Raw genomic sequence first — 20,127 nt, 5'->3', positions numbered from 1 at the left:
TTCCTGATAAGATCAGTTAAAGTGTCTGAGTCACAAAAGTGCTTGTGATTGAATGCTTTTTTTTTTTAAGTGACCGGTTTAAACCTGCTTATCAGAAATCTGATTATGTCAAGCAGAAGTCACTATCAGGACACTTTTCAAATGTTATCATTTGAATTATGGCATATTATGTCATAAGCAAACATATTTCTTATCACTTACCTTTAAAATATGAACATTTTACTTACTGTAAACACTTATTAAGAGTCATACATTCTAGATGGCAGCTCCTAAAACATTTTTTCCACGAACTGCCCATGTATATCATGAAAGATTAGGGAAGTGCTACGTGGAGAACTAAGTGGAGGCCTCATAAACTTCTCCTCACTGTACTCTAATACAATAGTTAGTTTGCTTGTCTTGTTCTCTGATAATATCTTTCTTCCTCTAGTTTCTGATCACTTATCTAATCACCAGATAGGCATTGATGTGTAAATGTGTGGACAGTCATCTGTATGATGTTACCAAAATAAAATTTCTCACTCAGTACTTTTGTCTTGTTTCTCAGTACAGAAATCAAGATACATTTGCTTGAGAATCAAAATGACTTAAGATATTAAGTCTTGTTTTCTAAAAAGAAAAAAGAAAAGTGTAATTGAGTGAGTGTATGCTTATAATAAGAAAAACTATCTGCCAATGGGGTCAGAAAAATATTTTTTTAGTTCAAAGGAAAATAAGATTTTTTTTAAATTTTTTATTTTTATTTTTTTAGCAAGAATAAGATTTAGATCTTATGCCATTTTGCTTCTCAAGTAAATGTTTTTTTTCTTGTTTAGATATTTGTACTGGAAAGCAAGACATAATTATTGAGTAAGAAATTATTACTGTTGGAAGTTTCATTAAATCTTTTTGGACTGGGTAGTTTTAAGTTTGAAAGTTATTTTTAAGTTTTCATAGTAAGCTGGAGCAACACTATCTCATTCCTCATGAAAGGATTCCTTTGGTGTGCACATGTGCTTTTGACATTTGTTAATAATGAGACTTAAAATGGTTAAATGTGTATGGTCTATTCTTGGTGTAAACGAATAAATAGTTTTAAAACAAACAGTGATAATATGGCCAACTCTGAATGAATGACAAAAACAAGACACTCACATAAACCAGCTTGTTCTTCCCGATGATAATGTTTTGGCCTTCCATGTCAAGAGCTACAGAGTTAAGAGAGGAAGTTGCAGAGTCGTTCCGTCCCTCATTTCGTGCGGTTATTGTGAACTGGGTGTGAGTAGGCCCACAGGTCTTTGCTATTGTGTAGTTGCAGGTGCCCCAGAAGGAGTAGGCCTTGCCATCGAACGTGATGTAATGGGGATCACCGTAGACACTGCAGGTCACCGGACTGGACGGGAAACAACCTTTGACACCGTCTTTAACCATGCACACTTCATCAGCCGTGCAGGAAGCAGGTGAACAGTGAATGTTCCCATGGCCCAAACACTGGCACTGTTGCTCACATTCACCCTCCATAAATGTCTCACTGATCTGGATAGGACAGGATGAGAAAGATTTATGGATACATATAAAAATGTATGATTTATGGACACATAAAAATTAATAATACTAAAAAAGTATATATATATATATATATATATATATATATATATATATATATATATATATATATATATATATATATATATATATATATATATATATATATATACACATGGCTAAGCTTAATTACAGAATAATGCTGTCCATTAGTCCAACATCCACAGTCTTTAGCTTGCACACATGCTCCTCCGCTGAGCATGAAACCATCGTCACACTCGCAACGCTCCTCGCATATCCCACAAGGCCCTGCGGTGTCCAGGCTGGAGCAGGTCTTGGCACAGCCACTGGAACAGGCGTTATGGTGGCTGTGTAGGCCACATGACACAGCTACAGCAGAAACCAGAAGAGGCAAACATAATTCATCAAAAATACGTTTACAGTATGTTTCCCAGTGCTTGTTAGATTTACAGTATGTTTCCCAGTGCCTGATAGATTTACAGTATGTTTCCCAGTGCCTTGTTAGATACAGTAAGTTTCCCAGTGCCTGATAGATTTACAGTATGTTTCCCAGGGCCTTTGTGGTTTGTAATGGAAAGTTACGGGTCAGCTGGTGAAGGTGTGGGAGAATATTAATAAATAACCAGTGAGTAAGTCGAGTACTTCTGTGTGGATTGTTAGGTGGAGACTACACTGCTGATTACAGAGGTCTGAGATAGGCCTTTTGCTCAACAGTGGCTTAAATCAGGTAGTCTGATCTGACACGTCAAGCCTTAATTTATATTTATGATTTGCTTAACAATATTGGCAGTACTTGAATCGCTTGTCTGTATTCTTGCCCATTGTTTCATATATCCTTGGGTGGAGATGAGATAATAAGGCTTTAAAGCAATATTCAAGGTTAAAAGCATTTTGATAGAGCTCAAGGCCCGTTTCACACATGCTGTGCGTGAGCAGCAGTGTGTTCATTTTTTGTTGATATTTGATGTTTTTTTTCCTGCCTATTTTAAGATGTGAAGGTCAATTTGTTAAAACTTAAGCGATTGTTATATAGAAGTTAAATGCATCAATCTGAGGCATTTTAATAGCAAAATTAAGAGCTCCATCCCCTTTTTTATGACTAAGTTTAACAGATAAAAAAAATTACTCAAACCTTTTTAAAGTTGTGATTATCAGTCGCATTGCATTCACACTGGTGTTTTTAATCAAGCAATTTGAATATATTATTATTATTATCTCTAATAAATGAATAATAAATATTTCTAATTAAGTATTCATTTTTTTTTTTAGTAACCAAAGATTGATTTTGCTGCATTCACAGTGAACTAAGATGTTGAAAACACTGGATACTTGCTGTGCTTCACTCTGAAACAAGGAGCATGACAGACTAGATACTTTTTTAAATTAAATTTCAGCCTTTTGTGATTTGAATATTACACTAAGCCATATCACAATTTTAATTATAGGTAATGTGGTGCATGCTTTGCTAATTTTTTATCTAATGAGAAGTGGAGTTATCCTGGAGTTTTTCAAAGCATTCCCTTCTCTGTTATTATGAGCAAAAAAAACATCATTTCCCGTCATGAAAATTTGTCAGCCATTTTGAATTGTCTGAAAAACCTACTTTTTCAAACTCCTCCTTGGCCGATGTTCCGATTTCCACGAAAATTGATTCACAATCATATCTATGATCTATGTCAATCATTGCCACCCTCTGTGTTGTACATCATAATGTTGATTTGAGCGTAATGCCTAAATTCACTTGCAGCATAAATAGTATAGATAGATTTATAATATTTATAATATATAATATATACTATTTATTGGTTAACACCCACTTAAACAATTATTGGCTTATTGGCCATAATATTGGTTCTTGCTATTGCACTTTTTACATGGACCAAAGTCCACCATCAATAATTATGTCAGTAAAGTATAATCAATGTGTATTCACCTATAAAAAATTCAATTTAAAAAGAAAACTTTAGAGATCAATTAATAATAATAATAATAATAATAAACAGATTTTACTGATTTACTGATTTTACTTGTCAAGTTTGAGTTTTATTTATCCTAAATGTTTTTTTGTTGATAATTTTAGCTATTGTCAGCCACTTACGACAGAATGTTGAGTTCCTCCAGTCTGCAACAGAGATCCCAACTTTGTCGCAGGTGGCACTGAAGGCCTCAATGGCATCGCAGAGTGCTCCAGGATCTCCGTGACTTGTACACATATCAAACATGCAGTTTTGGAAGAAACTATCTGCATTGAGAACAGATGAGCATGCTGAGAACGGTCCCTGTCTGGATGTCAGCAGACCACAGTAAACCTCGCTGGCGTACTGCTGCTCTTCTGAGCCTGTACAGACCCTAGGCAGGGTGGGCTCATCACACATGCTCTGCCCTAAAACATGAGCATCCTGCATAAGTGACCCGTCTAGGACCTTCAAGTCGTCTTCTGTCTCCTGGTTGAAGTTGCCGCACATGCCACAGATTCTGTTCGAGTAATGGCTGGGGATGATCACCTGAACAGCACCGGTATGCATGTAGAAGACAGACAGTTTGAAATCTGTCTGAAGGACCAAAGCATCTCCCTGGGCATTAACCGTAACTGTATTTCCCTTCATGAGTAGAGGGAGATCCTTCCAGATCCCATTAACCTGATTAGAACAACAATAGAAGGGGGTTAAGACAAAAATGATAATCATAAATTGTGGTTAGCTGTTGACCAATATATTGCCAAGGCCGATATATCGCTGATTATTTGGTATTTTTCAATTGCCGGCATCGACTCTTTCTCTGGATACGCACAATCGGCAAACCTTCAATCCTTGATTTCAAAGTATGCTGCGCTTTTTATCTGGTTGGCCACTATGTCGTATTCATGTCATATTCAATATAAAATTAGGGTTACCTGGTCTTTACTTGAGAAAATATGATTCCCAGTGCACACAGACTCACCAGATCACTGAGTGCACTGGTTAGGTACATTGTTTACTTCCATTTTATGTATTTATATGTGAAAAATGCTATCGTAGGATTACAGAATCAAGACGTTTCAATCTAAAGATTACATTTTTCAGATTTTTTTGTTCAAAATATTTATTTCAAATAAATCATTTTCAATTTCTTTCTTTCTTTCTAATTCAGTAAATAGGTCAAATAAATATAGATTTAATTCCAGAAATTGTTATGGATGTATTTTTATTATCTTTAAATTAACCAAACCCAATTTCCCCACCATTGAAAGAATTTTCCGCCATTTATGAGACAACGCTTCCCCGCCATTGATGGAATTTTCAGACTTTCCGTGTTTTCGCTCTTATGCATCTTCTGAAAGAGTAGATAATCTTAGCTCAAAACACAGGCAAAAGGAGCAGAAACAAGCAATAAAAGCATAGCTTATGCTTTTTTTAGTCTTTGAAAAAAAACCCCCAATTCTCAGGTTTTTGTTCAAAATATTGTTTTTTCAATGAAACTTAACATTCAAGTATCGGTAAAAACAATGCACAAAACTAGAAGGAAACTTTTTTTTTTTTCCAGAGGCTCTGTTCTTTCTTTTGATGTAATGCATGTTCAGATATTCATGCATCAAAATATTCTGGGGGCCATTACAATGATCAAAAACGCTGGCGGTGACTGACAACTTTTTAAAAAAAACGCCGACGGGGAATGTGATATATATCGGCTTTATATCTCTAAATATCTCTCTAAGATATCAGCATCGCTATTGGCATTGGTCATTAAAAATTAAAATTAAAATCAATATAGTTCTCAATAACGACTACTTGTGGTTGATCGCTCACCATGACTCTGCTCCTCTCTGTCCTCAGCATGGTCACTCTCAGACCACGTATGTTGACGTTCACCTGCTGAATGGAGGAGACGTGCGAGTCCCCTTTTCTCTCATTCTGCACCTCTACTGCAAACTCCGAAAGCAACCCTGAGGCATCGCAGACCTTTGACAAAACGTAGGTACAAGGACTCTCAAATTGGAAGCTGACCCCATCAAAAGTAGTGTAATGTGGGTCAGAGGCCACATGGCAGGTTCCAAAGGTGTCGTTGGACCAGGGGATGTGAGAACAGGTGAGTTGCTCATCAGTGCAGGTGCAACGGGTGCTTTCATCAGTCCAAAATGTGCCTCTTCGCTGACATTGTGGCCCTGTGGAAGAGAGTGGCGTACTGCACTTTACTATTTCACAAAGGCTAATAAATGTGGTGATGATATATCTCAGTGTTAGCCTGTAGATGTTTTTATGTTGATAAATGACATGTTTCTAGGTCAAAATAATAATGACCCTACCGCATTGTCCCCTCCGGATTCCTATTCTGTCAAAGGCAGTTTCCCCTTCCTCATGCTGTCCTTGTGATAGCTCAAAAATAACCTGCCAGAAGCACAATTACAGTTGCAGTGAGTAACAGTGATTCTTCAGTGCTTGCAAAAGACCAAAATGCACCTATTATATTTGTGCACATTACTTTCAAAGATGCTCATGCTTTCTTATCAAACAACTCAACAATTCTTGTAGTGCTTTAAGACGGCAGACAGCTTATCATAGAGCTCACACTTGCTAACAGATAACTCTTGGAGGTTTTTCTGAAGGGATCCCACTTAATCAGTCTTTATTGATGAATTGTTATTTTTATATCTTTATTATATATTCCAAAAAATATTTACAAACAGAAACACCAATAATTTATTTATTTACATTTTACATGGGACATGGTGATGGAAAAAAATGAGATGGGAGGCAAAATTATAAGCCAATGCTTTTGCATTCTCACTAAAAAAAATGTGTTCCCCCGAGAAGCTTTGCGTTTGCCCGCAAAACTTTTGCTAGGGAATGCAAAGGTTTTGCAAGCGAATGCAAATGTTTTGAAATTAGATATTTTTTTTCCCCCATCTCAAATTCCATTCCACTAGGGGCTCCGTGCATTTGTGCATAGATGCTTTCTTATCAAACAACTTACAGAAATTTTTGTAGTGCTTTAAGATGGCAGACCGCTTATCATACAATTCAGACTCCTAGAAAACTCTTGGTGGTTTTTCAAAGGGATCCTACTTTTATCATTAATCATTGGTATTTGTATGTAATTTTTGTATCTTTATTGTATATCTCTAAAAATACTCATTGGACACCAGCCATTGATAAATGTTGGATTCATTTCTATTGTTCGGTTTCCATTGGCATTACTGTGCTTTTTCATTGTTTAATTGATTAAGTTTGGTGGTTTTGGTTGCAGAACTTTTGACTTTTTGTATACACAGTAAAAATATACAAATTTGCATTGTTCTCTAAAATGTTTACAAACTCTAACCTTTACCATTATCTGCAATCTTTCACCAATAAAGATGCCCAACACCTAAATCTGAATCTTTAAATTGCTCTACCTGGATGTTGTCGAATTGCTTTATCAGAGGGATGAAAACTTGTCTCCAGTCTCCACTGCTAGAAGTCTCTGAGGACCAAATCAGTGTCTGCAGAATGTCATCCACTACCAAAACTCTGAGTTCATAACTCTTCCGGTTGGGTTTATGGTACCAGAACTCCAGGCAGGAGACTTCTGAGGTATTAAGAAATCCACTCTTGAGACGAAACACACCAGATGAACTCATGGGATTGAGAGCGGTTTCCTCTGTAGCACATAGACAAAGAGAAAAAAACATGCATACATTTAAGTGATTCAAAAGAGAGCTGCTAGGTTTTTTTTCAGTGAAGAGTTGTACCGCCTTTCAAAGTTTGTTATTTCCCCTTTCCCTTAAGTATACTAATAGTTTAGTTTTTCTGCTTGGTTTGTGGGTTTTACAGGTATCCTGATACATTGAGCTGCTTATGTGGGCTGTGAAAGTTTGAATACTGCTTGCGTTGTTACCTCCCTGTGCCGTTTTTTCATTAAACATTGAGTTGGTCATGCTTTCATTGCATTATGGCCAGCACAGGCGGTATTAGTTACATGCATTTAGTTCATAGATTGGAAAAGCATGCTGTCATAAAAATGATCATCACCCGCTTACATACTAAAAGCTTACATGTGCCACAGGTTAGACTCTGATCTGAACTTTGTGTTTTGTGAATTCTAGCAGTGTAGCAACAGCGTCACGATCAAGTGGCGGAATGCGGTGCCTTGCATACTTGAAAGTCAAGTTGAAGAACATAATTTGAGGAATAAAGAATTTTAAAGAAGCTCTGCTACGTGCTGTTGGAAACCTATTAACTGCTGTTGTTGTTGCCGCAGGTGAATGGATTGGCAGTAAACACCAGCGAATAACACAAACTATAGCAACTGTCTCTGCAGCAATTTCATCTCAGCAGTATAATTACCTGTTGCCGTCTGAACGCTGATGGGTCCCTCAGAGGTCCAATCACAGGATGTTGGCAAATCACTGCCAAAATCACACTTTGCGAAATAATCTACAGCACAGGAGGGAAAAGTGATTAAATGACGATAAAAAAGAGGAGTGAGAATAAGAACCTAATCGAAAACAAGAAACAAACCAACAATATATTTCTGTTTGGCTTGTTATAACAAATGTTCATGTCCTAAGTCACTCTTGCGAGAAATTGGTCATACCAGTCGGTGTGAGATCTTCTATTAGAAAGGCCTAAAAAGTTCACAACTCATCAGAGTTTAATAGCATGGTTTCTAACAGGTTCATTTTTCAGTACTCCAGAAGATTTTCAGTAACATTTAAAGCCTTTATGTATAATGTATTATAAAGTTATTCATAATGTATGTTGTAATGCATTATATATTTTCATAAATAATTGTAATATAGTTAAAATGCATTATAATATTTGCAGATTTCTTGATATATCTGAAATTGCTTGGTAACTATACATGTTTTAATGCATTATACTTTCTAAAAGTGTAATAGTGAATACGTAAGTGTTTTAGGTTAGTTTTATAACTGTGGTTACAGATAACAATTCATGAGATCATTACAAGGCATAATACAAGAAATACTTATATATATCATGCATTTGTATTTAAAGGTTTCAAGTAAAGTTTTACCGTCAATGCTTTAAAATGTTAACCTCATAAAAGTGATGCATACAATTTTTACCTGCATTTGACCTCCAGTCAGGAAGAGTGAGTGGGAAACTTCTGCAGATGATGAATGGAGAAAATGTGATATAATAAAATGTTAAATGGAGAAACAGCTTTGTTAAACATAATATAAAAGTGATAGAAATACAACCTACCCTGAATGAGCATCAGCGTTCAGAACACATAAATAGGCTACCACATAGAGCAGCCTCTGGAACGTGTCCCCTGGCATAGTGTCTGTCCCAGTGACTTGCTAATATGTCCTCGGGTGTTCACCGCTGAGGTGAGTCTAGATCTTGCCTCCTTTCTCGGGACAATGAGAGTGGTTTGAATGTGCTGGTTGTTATAAAGGTGATGGAAATTGCACCTTTGACCCTGAGAAGGTGTGGTTTTGTTGATGATGCCCCACCAAAAGGGGAGGGGTTTTGATGTATAGTTACAGTAACAATGAGAAATTGATGAGGTAAACTGTAGTTTCATTTAAGTCCCAGTCACCACCATATCAAAGTCCAGTTATTGTGTTGCCGCAACTCTTTAATTACTACAATCTAATGCAACATTGCTAATGCAGTATTAGATAACATAATATCAAAGCAAGCTCCTTTCTTGGAAAAAAAAAAAACATGTTAAACTAGCCAGAGCTGGTTTAAGCATGTCTCTAAAACAGAAGATAAGATGGTCTTCAGCCTGGTTATGGTTGGTGGTCTCTGCGCCTGACCAGCTAAGAAAAGATCAAGTAAAAATCAAGTAACATTTGTCTGAGTATGCCAGATAGATTTTCTTAACTAGACACCATTGTGATTGTTAAACGGATACACTTTTTTACGGTGCGTTTATTATTCAAGTAATGTATTACAGTTCATGCGAATAGATTTGCAGTGTCCTCAGGTTAATTGAACCATGCCAGTCCATTAAACACACATTTGAGACCTTTTTTATTTACTGTGCTTCACTAAACATTACATTTGCAAAGATCAAATAGGAGCAAAGCCACTGTTTAGATTGATGCCAGACGTTGACACCTTGACCTTGTGATCTGTAGTCGTACCTCTGACCCGTTTAATGTGTAGTTTTCTTTTACGCCAACATATTTCATGGCGTATTTGAGCTAGAGCTAATTAACTTTTTCCTGTAATAATGTCACAGTTCTTGGTTTTATTTGCAATATAAGACATAAGTTTCCAAATGCTACTCTTTTATTATTTTATTCCTCCTATTTTTATCTTCAACTTGTCCGACAGATAAGATAACTATAGCGACTCTGTATTATGAGAGATTGATTGACTTAAATATCAGATAATAGCTTTCTTTAATGATGTCTTCTCAGACATTTGCAGGTGGTCTGATACTGATATGATTTCCAGGATGTGGATGTCATACATCTGCTATCAACTAAACTCTTGGTTTGCAGCAAACAAAACTCCTCCTTTATAGTAAGCTGAGAAACAGACTGCAGTTGAAGAGACCGGTGAATGACTGCGATTTCAACTCAGATAAGATTACATTTTCTATTTACCCTCAGTGGATCATTAAGTGTCATCCTCTGACAGATGTAATACAAACAATATTACAAAATGAACATTGCTTCTCTCTCGACGATTGGATTTAATGAGAAAATTGGCATGAATGATTTGAAACAAAAGCCCTTGGAGAGGTTAGAAATTGCTTCAATTTCTTTAATGCTGATTTAGAATATAACCAGGGTCATAAGCAGGTCCAACCCTTGTGTATAAAGAACTGTGACCATTTGCATCAGCTGTGTGTAGGTTATGCCGAGTTGTTGCATAAATGAGTGCTAAGTTTAAAGGAAAGTCTGTTCACTTGGCTGCCATATTTGCAATGCCTCTGGGCAGCTATTCAAACCCAGACAGCAACATAGTTTCGGCCCACACCTGCTACACGTGGATTCCACGCGCTTCCAGATGTGGGCCAGATCTGGGCCGACACTATGTTGCTGTCTGGGAATAGGCCTATTTGAATGGGGGAATCCTGAACTCTCAAAAACTGCTTTATCCCATTTATAAGTTATAGGAGTAAACCGTCTTTGTATATCTATAGTCTTTGGTTACAACCTACACTTGTTTACCCTATAACTACCACTTACTGCTAAAAACATGCAAACTCAGAGCGAGGGTTTAAACTTTTATTTTGAAATCACAATGAACAAATAGCATATTTAGAAACATACCGATGGATTCTCCTGTGTTGGCGTAGGTTTGTAAATGATTTACCTTACAAATCTGATGAAATGCATGTTGTTTTCCCAGATGAAAGTTAGAAGCAACCCAAACTCAAAGCTTATGCAGAGATTGTTAACTAAGCTGCTGAGACGTGCTTCACGTAACTGATAACAGTGCAACACTTCCCTATGAACCACAAAGTGCATCAGACTTTATGCGTTCCCAAATGTACGTTGTTGATAACCACTTCCGGCATTTTGCCGGTTAATCGACACGGGTAAATTGCAATTGCAAATTTTTTTAAATAGAGCGCTCGAATTTAATCAAGGCATGTGACAGCCCTACACATTAATATTGTGAAATATTATTACAGTATAAAATGACTGTTTTCTATTTTAATATAGTTTAAAATGTAATTTACTTATGTAATGGCAAAGCTAAAACAACCCCCCCCCCCCCCCCCCCCAGGATTCTTTGATGAATAAAAAATTCTAAAGAACAGCATTTATTCGAAATTAAAAAAATGTTGTAACATTATAAATGTCTTTACTGTCACTTTTTAAATTTAATGTATCATGAAAATAAGCTGAATAAAATGTTTTTTATTAATTTCTTTTAAAAAAAAAATTACTGCCCCTAAACTTTTGAACGATAGTGTCTGTATCACATTTTAATGGAAATTCTAAGTATTTTCTGTTTAATTCTCACAGGCAAAAGTAGTTCCAAAGCAAGCCAAATCATTCTGTAATTTGAGCGAGAAAGAGTCTATAATCCCATGCGCTCTGGCTCCACTCCGGCTTTTCCATTGCTAAAAAAAACTTTAAAATACTTAGCAAATAACTTGATTTTGCTCTATTCTCTTGTTTTGAAGTATTAAAAAAAGTTAAATTAAAATGTTTACCTGTAATCTGATCCACCGTGGATTGGGTAGATCCTACTTTTTTCAGATATTGAATAATATTTTCTAGTTGAATGACTGCAGAATATTCCCTGCTTTAAGAGATGAATGCATGCGTGTGTTTGAATATTGAGCCATTGTGTGAAACTTTTTTTGATGCAGATACATTCCATAATGTAGCAGATTAATGGCCCTAATTGGACATTTACAGGTGTGTGATGTGTACACAGAGCCCAGATAAAGGCTGGTGTCAATGTGAGTGTTTGTGCAGAGTGTATTTGCCACCTGTCAGAGATAAGAGAAGCCTCTCAATGAGAGCTAAAGTCTGACACCTCTGAATGGACATTCCCTCGGCCGTTCCCTGACACTTACTGGCATTTGTGTCAATACGCACTAAACTTGACAAGAATATTAATGCTCCGTTCTGTTCTCTCTTCTTTTTTGTCTCATAAAGTCTCTCTGATTTCCACACAGGGAGACTTTGACTCTCTCGTGAGAGAAATTATCATCATTGTTTCATTTTACATTTCAAGTATTTCATTTGATTAATTTTTTTTAAACTAATATGTGAAGTGATGTGACAACTAGATTCCACTTTTGATGAATCCAGTACACACACACACACACACACACACACACACACACACACACACACACACACACACACACACACACACACACACACACACACACACACACACACACACACACACACACACACACACACACACACACACACACACACACACACTTTTTGACACATGTAGTTTTTTCCACACTTGTGTTGTGAGCCCTATTAGATATATTTGAAAAACAATGAAAATAAAATTAACATAACACATTTTAAACACACAAAGTGGCTGCCCCCCCCCCCCCCAAAAAAAATCTGTATTGAATTGTTATTCAGCTTATTGCATTTTTTTCAGTTCAATGCAGTTTTTTTAAACTTGATGATTATTATGAAATAAAAAATATTAAAATAGATTTAAAAATGTATTTAAAAAAATATATAAATCATATAAAGTGCAGAAAATGTGTACGTTCCATTGTTTTACCTTGGCATCTCAGTAGTTTGGGCTCTGTGTGGGGTGGATTTTTACAAAAAAATGCTCCAAATATTTTGGGTGGAAAAGTTAGTTGTTTCTACTTGGTCCTTAATTAGAGTTTCAGAAACTTTCCTGCAGAGACCTTTAAAGTGTGAGCGGTTCAGAAACTTGGGAGAGACGTGTTTGTGATTTGTTGCTCAGCGAGGGATTTGCTGCGGAAGCCCTGGTGAGTAAAGCTGAGAGGTGCTCTGTTTGAAGTGTAACGTTGACGAGGTGATATATTGTGTGCTTTTCCAAACCATTTCCCCTGGACACAGACTGTACTCTTACAAAGTTCCATAGTGTTAAATTTCAGACGTCATCTGACCCATTTAAAAATCAGGCAGAGTCCCAAACTGAGAACTAGTTAGCAAGATGTTGTCAGGTTGTTCATTTAGAGCATGTGTGTAATCATCCACATAGTTAAGACTCATTCTAAGGTCATCATTAATTTACACATTTAATTTTGGTTCTGTACTTTTATTGTCTGAAGGGTGGTAGAGTGCTTATAGTTAATAGCTAAATTAAAACATTCATACAATATACATTTTCTTACACAGTGAATATATGATTACATGTGAGCTAAATCAGTTAAACACTAAGGGGCGGTTTCCCGGACAGGGTTTAAATTAAGCCTGGAGTAGGCCTTAATCTAGAATAGTTAATCGTGTCTTAAAAAATGGCTTTCTGTAACACAGATTAAGTACAGATTAGTTACACCTGGACTATGGAGCCCTGAACTAAAATAAACCAGATTAATTTAAAACCAACTGTACTAATCTGAATTAGCATGACAGAGGTAGCCTATAAAACATGGAATGAACCAAGAAAAGCTAAAAATTGCATGGAACTGAGAAGCAAATACAAGGAAAACAATGGCATCAGAAAATTTTTTTTTACTAAACAAGAGAAAATTATTTTTAAGCAAGCTAAATAAACATCAGATATGGAACAGCACACATCAGCTATGGAAGAAAAGAAAAGAAATGCCTGGAAGTCTGTTTGTAATTAATTATATATATAATTAATTACAAACAGACTTCCAGGCATTTCTTTTGAAATTGAACCATTTGAACTCACTCTCGTGCTTTCCCTCGACCCCCACTCCCTCCCACTCGTGGTGAGATCTCCCAAACTCACACTAGAATCTAAATACTTTATATAGGCCTACACAAAGTGAATGCCTGCAATCATTCAGTCATTGACGAATGCACAAAATGTGCAAATTAATAAAAACATTATGAACATTACGAAACGATACACAATTGTAGTTTAAGTTCGCGCTGAAACTATATTTACCTTATAAAATATATATATAACCCATTAAACCTGCTGAGAAACGAGGAGGGAACCTCTGAGTGAACTAAAATGAGCAGTTCCACGAGCATGCCCGGGAAACTCATGAATATTCATGTTGGCTCCGCCCACGGCCTCTACAGATGCACAAGTCAGTTTTGCTCCACATTTAACGAGATATATGGTGCAAAAGGGAGAGCGTGCGAAACTTGTCACTTGAAAGATTCGTAACATCTTTAGTTGATTGGAACTTCATAATTATTGCCCTGATGGTCAAAATGGGGATTTTCAATTCTTTAGCTATTTTCTTACAGCCACTTTCTATTTTGTGATGCTCAACAATCTTTTAATGCACATCAGAACTATATTCTTTGGTTTTACTCATTGTGGTGGATGATTGAGGGAATTTGGCCTTTGTGTTTCCTCATATTTAAACTCCTGTGAAACAAGAAGGCATTCTTGAAAAGTCAAGAAGACAATTTTATGTTCCTAGTCACCCTGGTGTGCCAAAAAAAAAAAGGTAAATATTAATGGAAATATATTTCAGAAATATTTCACTCGTAAAAAAATTCTAGGGGTGGCAATAATTGTGGCCAACGTGCTTTGGAGAAAAACATTTATTTCATAATGTGATTTCCCCCCCACTTTCAATTATTTTACTTCAATGAAAGGTTAGATTTTTGCAATTTGTTTTAAATGGAAGATCAAAAGAAAATTTTTGATCATATTTACCAGGGGTGCCATTAATTCTGACCACAACTGTATATATATACTAGTAATACATGTGTCTTCTTTGAAACACATTGTTAATCTGAAGTTAAACCTGCCTCCTGGTAGGTTTAATTTAAGACTCAATTTAGTCTTGGGGTAACTCTAATCTTCCTCCAGGAAATCAGTTTATTAAACTCTGGACTAAACTAAATCTAGGGCTATTTAAAGCCATGACAGAGAAAGCAGATTTCTGTTAAACTGGTTTAAAGGGCCATTTTAGTCTAGCACTAGGCTTAATCTCTGTCCGGGAAACCGCCCCTAAAAGTTATACATGCAAGTTAATCTGCTTGCATATTGTCATGCATTAGCATGTCAATTCCAGCAGAGAGCGCCAAACCCCAGTGTTTCTTCTCAGTCCGCTTTTTATTTAAATGTTGTGCAAGAAGCATGAGGAATAGGAGATACAATGTCAAATTCATGTCTTTATTGTAGAAAATAAAAAAAAGTAATCAAGAGTATGAGATTGAAGGATGCATTGTTACAGCGGTTTCATGCAGTCTGAAATGAGTGAAGTTCATTCTTTCTTCTTTCTAAATATCAGTGCAGGCAGCAAAATAACCGTGTTAAAGGTTTAGGTGAGTGTTTTTAGAGAGTTTTTGGATTTTTTTTTTCTGTGTAAATGACTTGCCAAGTCAGAGTAGGGATGGGTCAGTCAGTCCAACGGCTGTAGTTCTGTTTTTCAAACTGAGGTCTGAGGGCCGCAAAGGGGGCAGGGGGTCCATGGTAAAGCCCAGAGTAAAGCTGGAAAAAATTAAAAAACAATAAATAAGATTAAAATAAACGAATTAATGAATAAAATAAAAAGTTAGTGATTATCATTAAATTAGATAAAATTTTTATTAATATATATAGCCTATATATATATATATATATATATATATATATATATATATATATATATATATATATATATACCCGCCCACACCTATAGGTAACACCTAGGTATGCACTTAAATGACACATTCACAAATTGAAGGTTTTCAGATCAAAGAGTGTTAAGAAAACATAAAATAAAATAAAATAAAAAAACAGTTACACAATGTTCACTTTTCAAACAGCGTTTGTATTTCTTTCTCCAAATGACAAAAAAAATTAATGAAACAAACCATGGAGATTGCTGTTGATTTGACAAAAAAAGAGTCCTTGATTCACAATACGTCTCAACACAAATTAAGTCTCTTGTATTAAATTTCAACAAAAAAAACAACAACAAGAAAAACAACAACAATACAACAAACAATTGGTGTGTGTGCGTGTGTAGTGAGCGTGTAGGTGTGTGTGAAACAGACTGTAGCGGCCCCACCACCAGGCCTGGACACAAGTTTGGAGACTTTGCGTGGAGTTAAAAGATGATGGATATCAATGCTAGTACCTGTGGCTTGAGAAACAGACTGGATTTATGTTGCACCAGACAGGCAAACCGTGCAGAGCTCAATTCATCCGTCACACTGCGATTGCACCCGGTTAGTGAACACAGTGATTCCGGGAACAAATAGCAGCGACTGGCCTTCAGGTAGCGTGCTTGCATGTTGATATAAAACAACTGAAGATGTTTTCTGAAGTCTTGTGTATATATTTGCATGCATTTGAATGTGATTTCCCTATTTTATGAAAGTGGACGAATCTCAACATTTCAGAGCCTATTTACACCTTTACTTTGCATCTTTACATTTAAAAATTGTCAACCAAAATGGACGTTAATAGTTGAAATGGGCTCTTATAGTGCTTGTCTCTCCAAGATTGTATGTGTGTGTGTGTGTGTGTGTTTGTGAGACTGTGTTTGCGTCCAGACCTTGACAGGGACACACAGTTCTGCTCTCAAAGTCATTTCCACGCCCTGCATGCCCACCTCAGCATCATGCTAACCCATCAAAACTGAGAACAAATGCGAGGAAGTATTAAAAAGAGAAAAAAAGGGATGAAGAACTAACTCCCCTTCGTGCCTCGCTTGGTCTCATCGATCCGACGAACTTCAGAGAGGAGACGATCTTATGCTTGTGCCTTTCTGGATGGCCAAAGCAGAGGGAGGGGGGGGGGGGACTAAGATCAAAGAGCTGTTCCTGTCTTTCTAGCCCTCTATCTCTGGCTGCGAGTGGAGGAGAGGAGGGAGTGAGAAAGAGGAGAAGAGGAGGAAGATCAGGGCATGAAAGGAAGAAAGATCTTGGTGGATTTAGTGGATCTGAGGGGATGGCACCCCGCTGTGTTCACCTTGCATATATACGCAAAACACACACACACACACAGACACATCACTGAGTTTGACCGCATTGAGGAGCAGGGCCGTCGCTGACTCGCTATAGGGGAGAAAGTTGGTGATGATTCTAGGGCCCCCGCGATTTTAACCGAGGGGGACCCAAAACCTCAACCCCCCCAACCAAGGGGGGGGGGGGGGGCACCCCCTCAGTGGCACCCCCTCAGTGGCGGTGCACCCCCCCTACAACAATACTATTTCATCCAAGGAGTGCCCACAGCAAGAACCTGCACTTGGACCCCGGACACCCTAGCTATGGCCCTGTTGAAGAGTCATGTAGTATGAAGACATTTGAGATGGTAGCATGGGTCACTTTACAAGATGTAAAATGTACATTTATAATGTTACAAAAGATTTATATTTAGAAATGTATCATGGTTTCCAGAAAAATATTAAGCAGCAACATTGATAATAATAACAATTGTGTCTTGTGCCATATCACCTGGATAAGGCTGTTAATGTTTATATATGTATGCCAACCTTATATATGTGTATATATATTAGAGGTGGGCATAGTCGTAGATATTTTTTTTAATCTAGATTAATCTCACTGTAATCTTGGAATTAATCTAGATTAAAATGGCTCATTTGAATTCTGCCGAAGGCATTCAGAACATGTGTGCTACCCAAATAATGACTAAAAGTAAGTCTTTGAGAATAGTTCGGCTCGCGCAGGGATGTGAATTTCTGCCAAAAATTTCTGCCAATTTTTAATTTAATTAATTTTTAATTTTTTTCTTATAACGCTCTTATAAGAGATTTTTATCTAAATTAGATGTTTCCTGGTTAAATAAAATAAGAACTACGCAAAACACACTGGCAACAGTGGTTATATATAAAAATATTAGCATTTTTGATCGAAATTATTGCTAGGGACACATCAGTGTCACTGGATATTGGTAGGGACACGTCCCTTGCGTCCCTACTAAATTCTACGCCCCTGATAGTGACCCTAGATAAGTTTAAATTATTTCTGGACATAAAATCACTTTCTTAAATCTTGCTTTTCTAGTTCAAAATTTTAAACAAATTCTTTGAATTTCAATTAATTATAATTCCTGCATCCTTGCATTCCAATTTGAATTGCAGTTCTGTAGGCTATCCTGTTTGCTGCTGTACCTCAATTCAGATTCAGGAATTGAATTGGAATTTTAAGTGCAGAATAGCACACAGACCTGCTGGGGAAAAAACTACTAGGCTACTACTTTTGTCTACTAAACAAAAATGCCCCCAAACAAAGACAATATAAAACAAAACTCAACAAAAAGAATCTCAAAAGAAGTCACTCCCAAAATAAACACAGTCCCGCTTCTCAGAGCAGAAATGAGAGTGAATTATAGGATTAATTGAATACATTAGTTGTGTGCACCTGTGACCTGACTGCATGAGGAACTGCGGGGAATGGAGGGGAATGTCAAATGAGAGCATGATGTAGAGAGATGAAAGAGGGAAGGCTTTCTGTAGCACTGCATTACAGAATTCCCAAACTACATACCCTCAGTTTTGTTCCAGTTTTGTGCATTTTTATTTATTTTTTGCCTGGGAGTCATTTCCACCCAAACAACTTAGCCAGATGGGTCCAATCTTGTGCTGGTGAAATCAGAGCGCCAGGCCAGTCCACTAGGTTTCACCTTGCTCCTGCTTGTATGTTTTTCAACATCTTATCTGTGCCTTGTGGTTGCTTTGCATTTAAAGTTTGTCATTTACTTAAATTAATTTCAAAAGCTATAAATTCATTCTTGCAACTCTCCAAAGCACTTGTTGAAGTGTGCATTACAGTTTGCACTATAATTAGTTGTTCCTGTCATGTTTTGGACCAAACTAATGACTGATTAAGTTTGTTAATGAGACTGTTGCATAACTGTAAAAATGCTGTGGTTTGATAAATTTAGCATGGCTGTAAATGCTCTTTTCTAAGCAGAGCCTGAATCACTCCTTCCTAACATTGGATGCTACCAGTAAATCTGCAAAATACTTTTTTATATTTTTTATTATGTCCCTCTGAATATTACAGATTTGCAACTCACCCATTCAGACAAGATGGATAGAGGGGAAGAAAGCCAAACCTGTAGTCTCCAAAGTACTATTAGACAACTTAGACCAACTCTCTGAAAGCAACCAGGACCTTTAGATGTTCTTTATAAATTCTGGTATTCAGGCTGTAAATTTGATTTCAAAACGTGTGCTTTCACAGGGTGAGGCTGCAGTTGAGCGATTATTTTTAAGATGAATGCTACAAGCTTTATGCAGGTGTGTTCTTGTGAAATCCCTGTATTTGTCCTCAGATATCCAGCCGTCTATAGGATGGGTTGCTGGTTTTAGAACAGCTTGGGCCTTTAGAACAGCTCAGGCCATTTTTGCAAAGAAGAGCGGGGGGAAAAAGTCAAAATGTGCCAAGCTGATAGACTTCTTTCCAAACTGACTGAGCACTGTTAAAAAAAAGCAAAGGGTGCCACAACTAAGAAGTTCAGTAGTGTGCATACTTATGCAGTTAGAAATTCCACATTTTTCCAGTTTTGTTTTCAGTGACCTTGAATAGGCTAGTTTATCATTTTTACATTAAAAGTGCAAAAGTTCTGCCATGATTTATCTTTCATTTTTCACATTATAAAAAGCAGCTGTTTTAACAGAAGTGTGTAGACTTTTTATATCCTCCTCGGTACACCAGGTTGAAGGACTAGCTAGACCATATTAAACCAGCTAAAACCTTCAAACCATCTTACGTCTACTACTTTCTTTGTTGCTTCTTTTGTTCTCTATGAAATACCCCCCCACACACAGACACGCACAAACTGTTCTTTCTTTCTCTCTATCTCTCCTTCTCTTTGTTTGTCTAATCAGCAGGCCATATCAGATCTGGTCCTAAAGGTCAGCAGGTGGAGAGAATCAATCTACACCTTGCCCTTTTTAACAGAGGTACAGGTCACACTGTGCAGTAGAGGAGAGGATGTGTACTGCATCATCTTCCTGCTGCTCAAATAACACACACACGCACACAAAGATTATCAGGTCAAGGTCATTGCTTTTGTTCCAATCTGTTGCACTTGCTGACCTTTCTTGTTTTCGTCTGCG

At 36.9% G+C, this 20,127-nt stretch overlaps 1 protein-coding gene across 1 annotated transcript in view; it reads right to left on the bottom strand.

Moving 5' to 3' along the window:
- The window catches only part of LOC143731163 (zonadhesin-like), a 41,500-nt gene that overhangs the window by 9,811 nt on the left and 11,562 nt on the right, over positions 1–20,127 (bottom strand). The window contains exons 2-8 of the mRNA XM_077221829.1: positions 7,848–7,937; positions 6,917–7,161; positions 5,828–5,909; positions 5,331–5,686; positions 3,644–4,184; positions 1,718–1,914; positions 1,135–1,515 (exon numbers count right to left, since the gene is read on the bottom strand). Of these exons, the coding sequence (XP_077077944.1) occupies positions 1,135–1,515; positions 1,718–1,914; positions 3,644–4,184; positions 5,331–5,686; positions 5,828–5,909; positions 6,917–7,161; positions 7,848–7,937 (1,892 nt within the window). The remainder of the gene's footprint in view (positions 1–1,134; positions 1,516–1,717; positions 1,915–3,643; positions 4,185–5,330; positions 5,687–5,827; positions 5,910–6,916; positions 7,162–7,847; positions 7,938–20,127) is intronic.

This window comes from Siphateles boraxobius, unplaced genomic scaffold (genome assembly GCF_051911475.1).
Source record: "Siphateles boraxobius isolate OS27281-9 unplaced genomic scaffold, OSU_SipBor_1 86, whole genome shotgun sequence".
In the NCBI taxonomy this organism is placed as follows: Eukaryota; Metazoa; Chordata; class Actinopteri; order Cypriniformes; family Leuciscidae; genus Siphateles; species Siphateles boraxobius.
The sequence above is the reverse complement of the archived record's forward strand: the minus strand, read 5'-3'. Positions and strand labels throughout refer to the sequence as shown.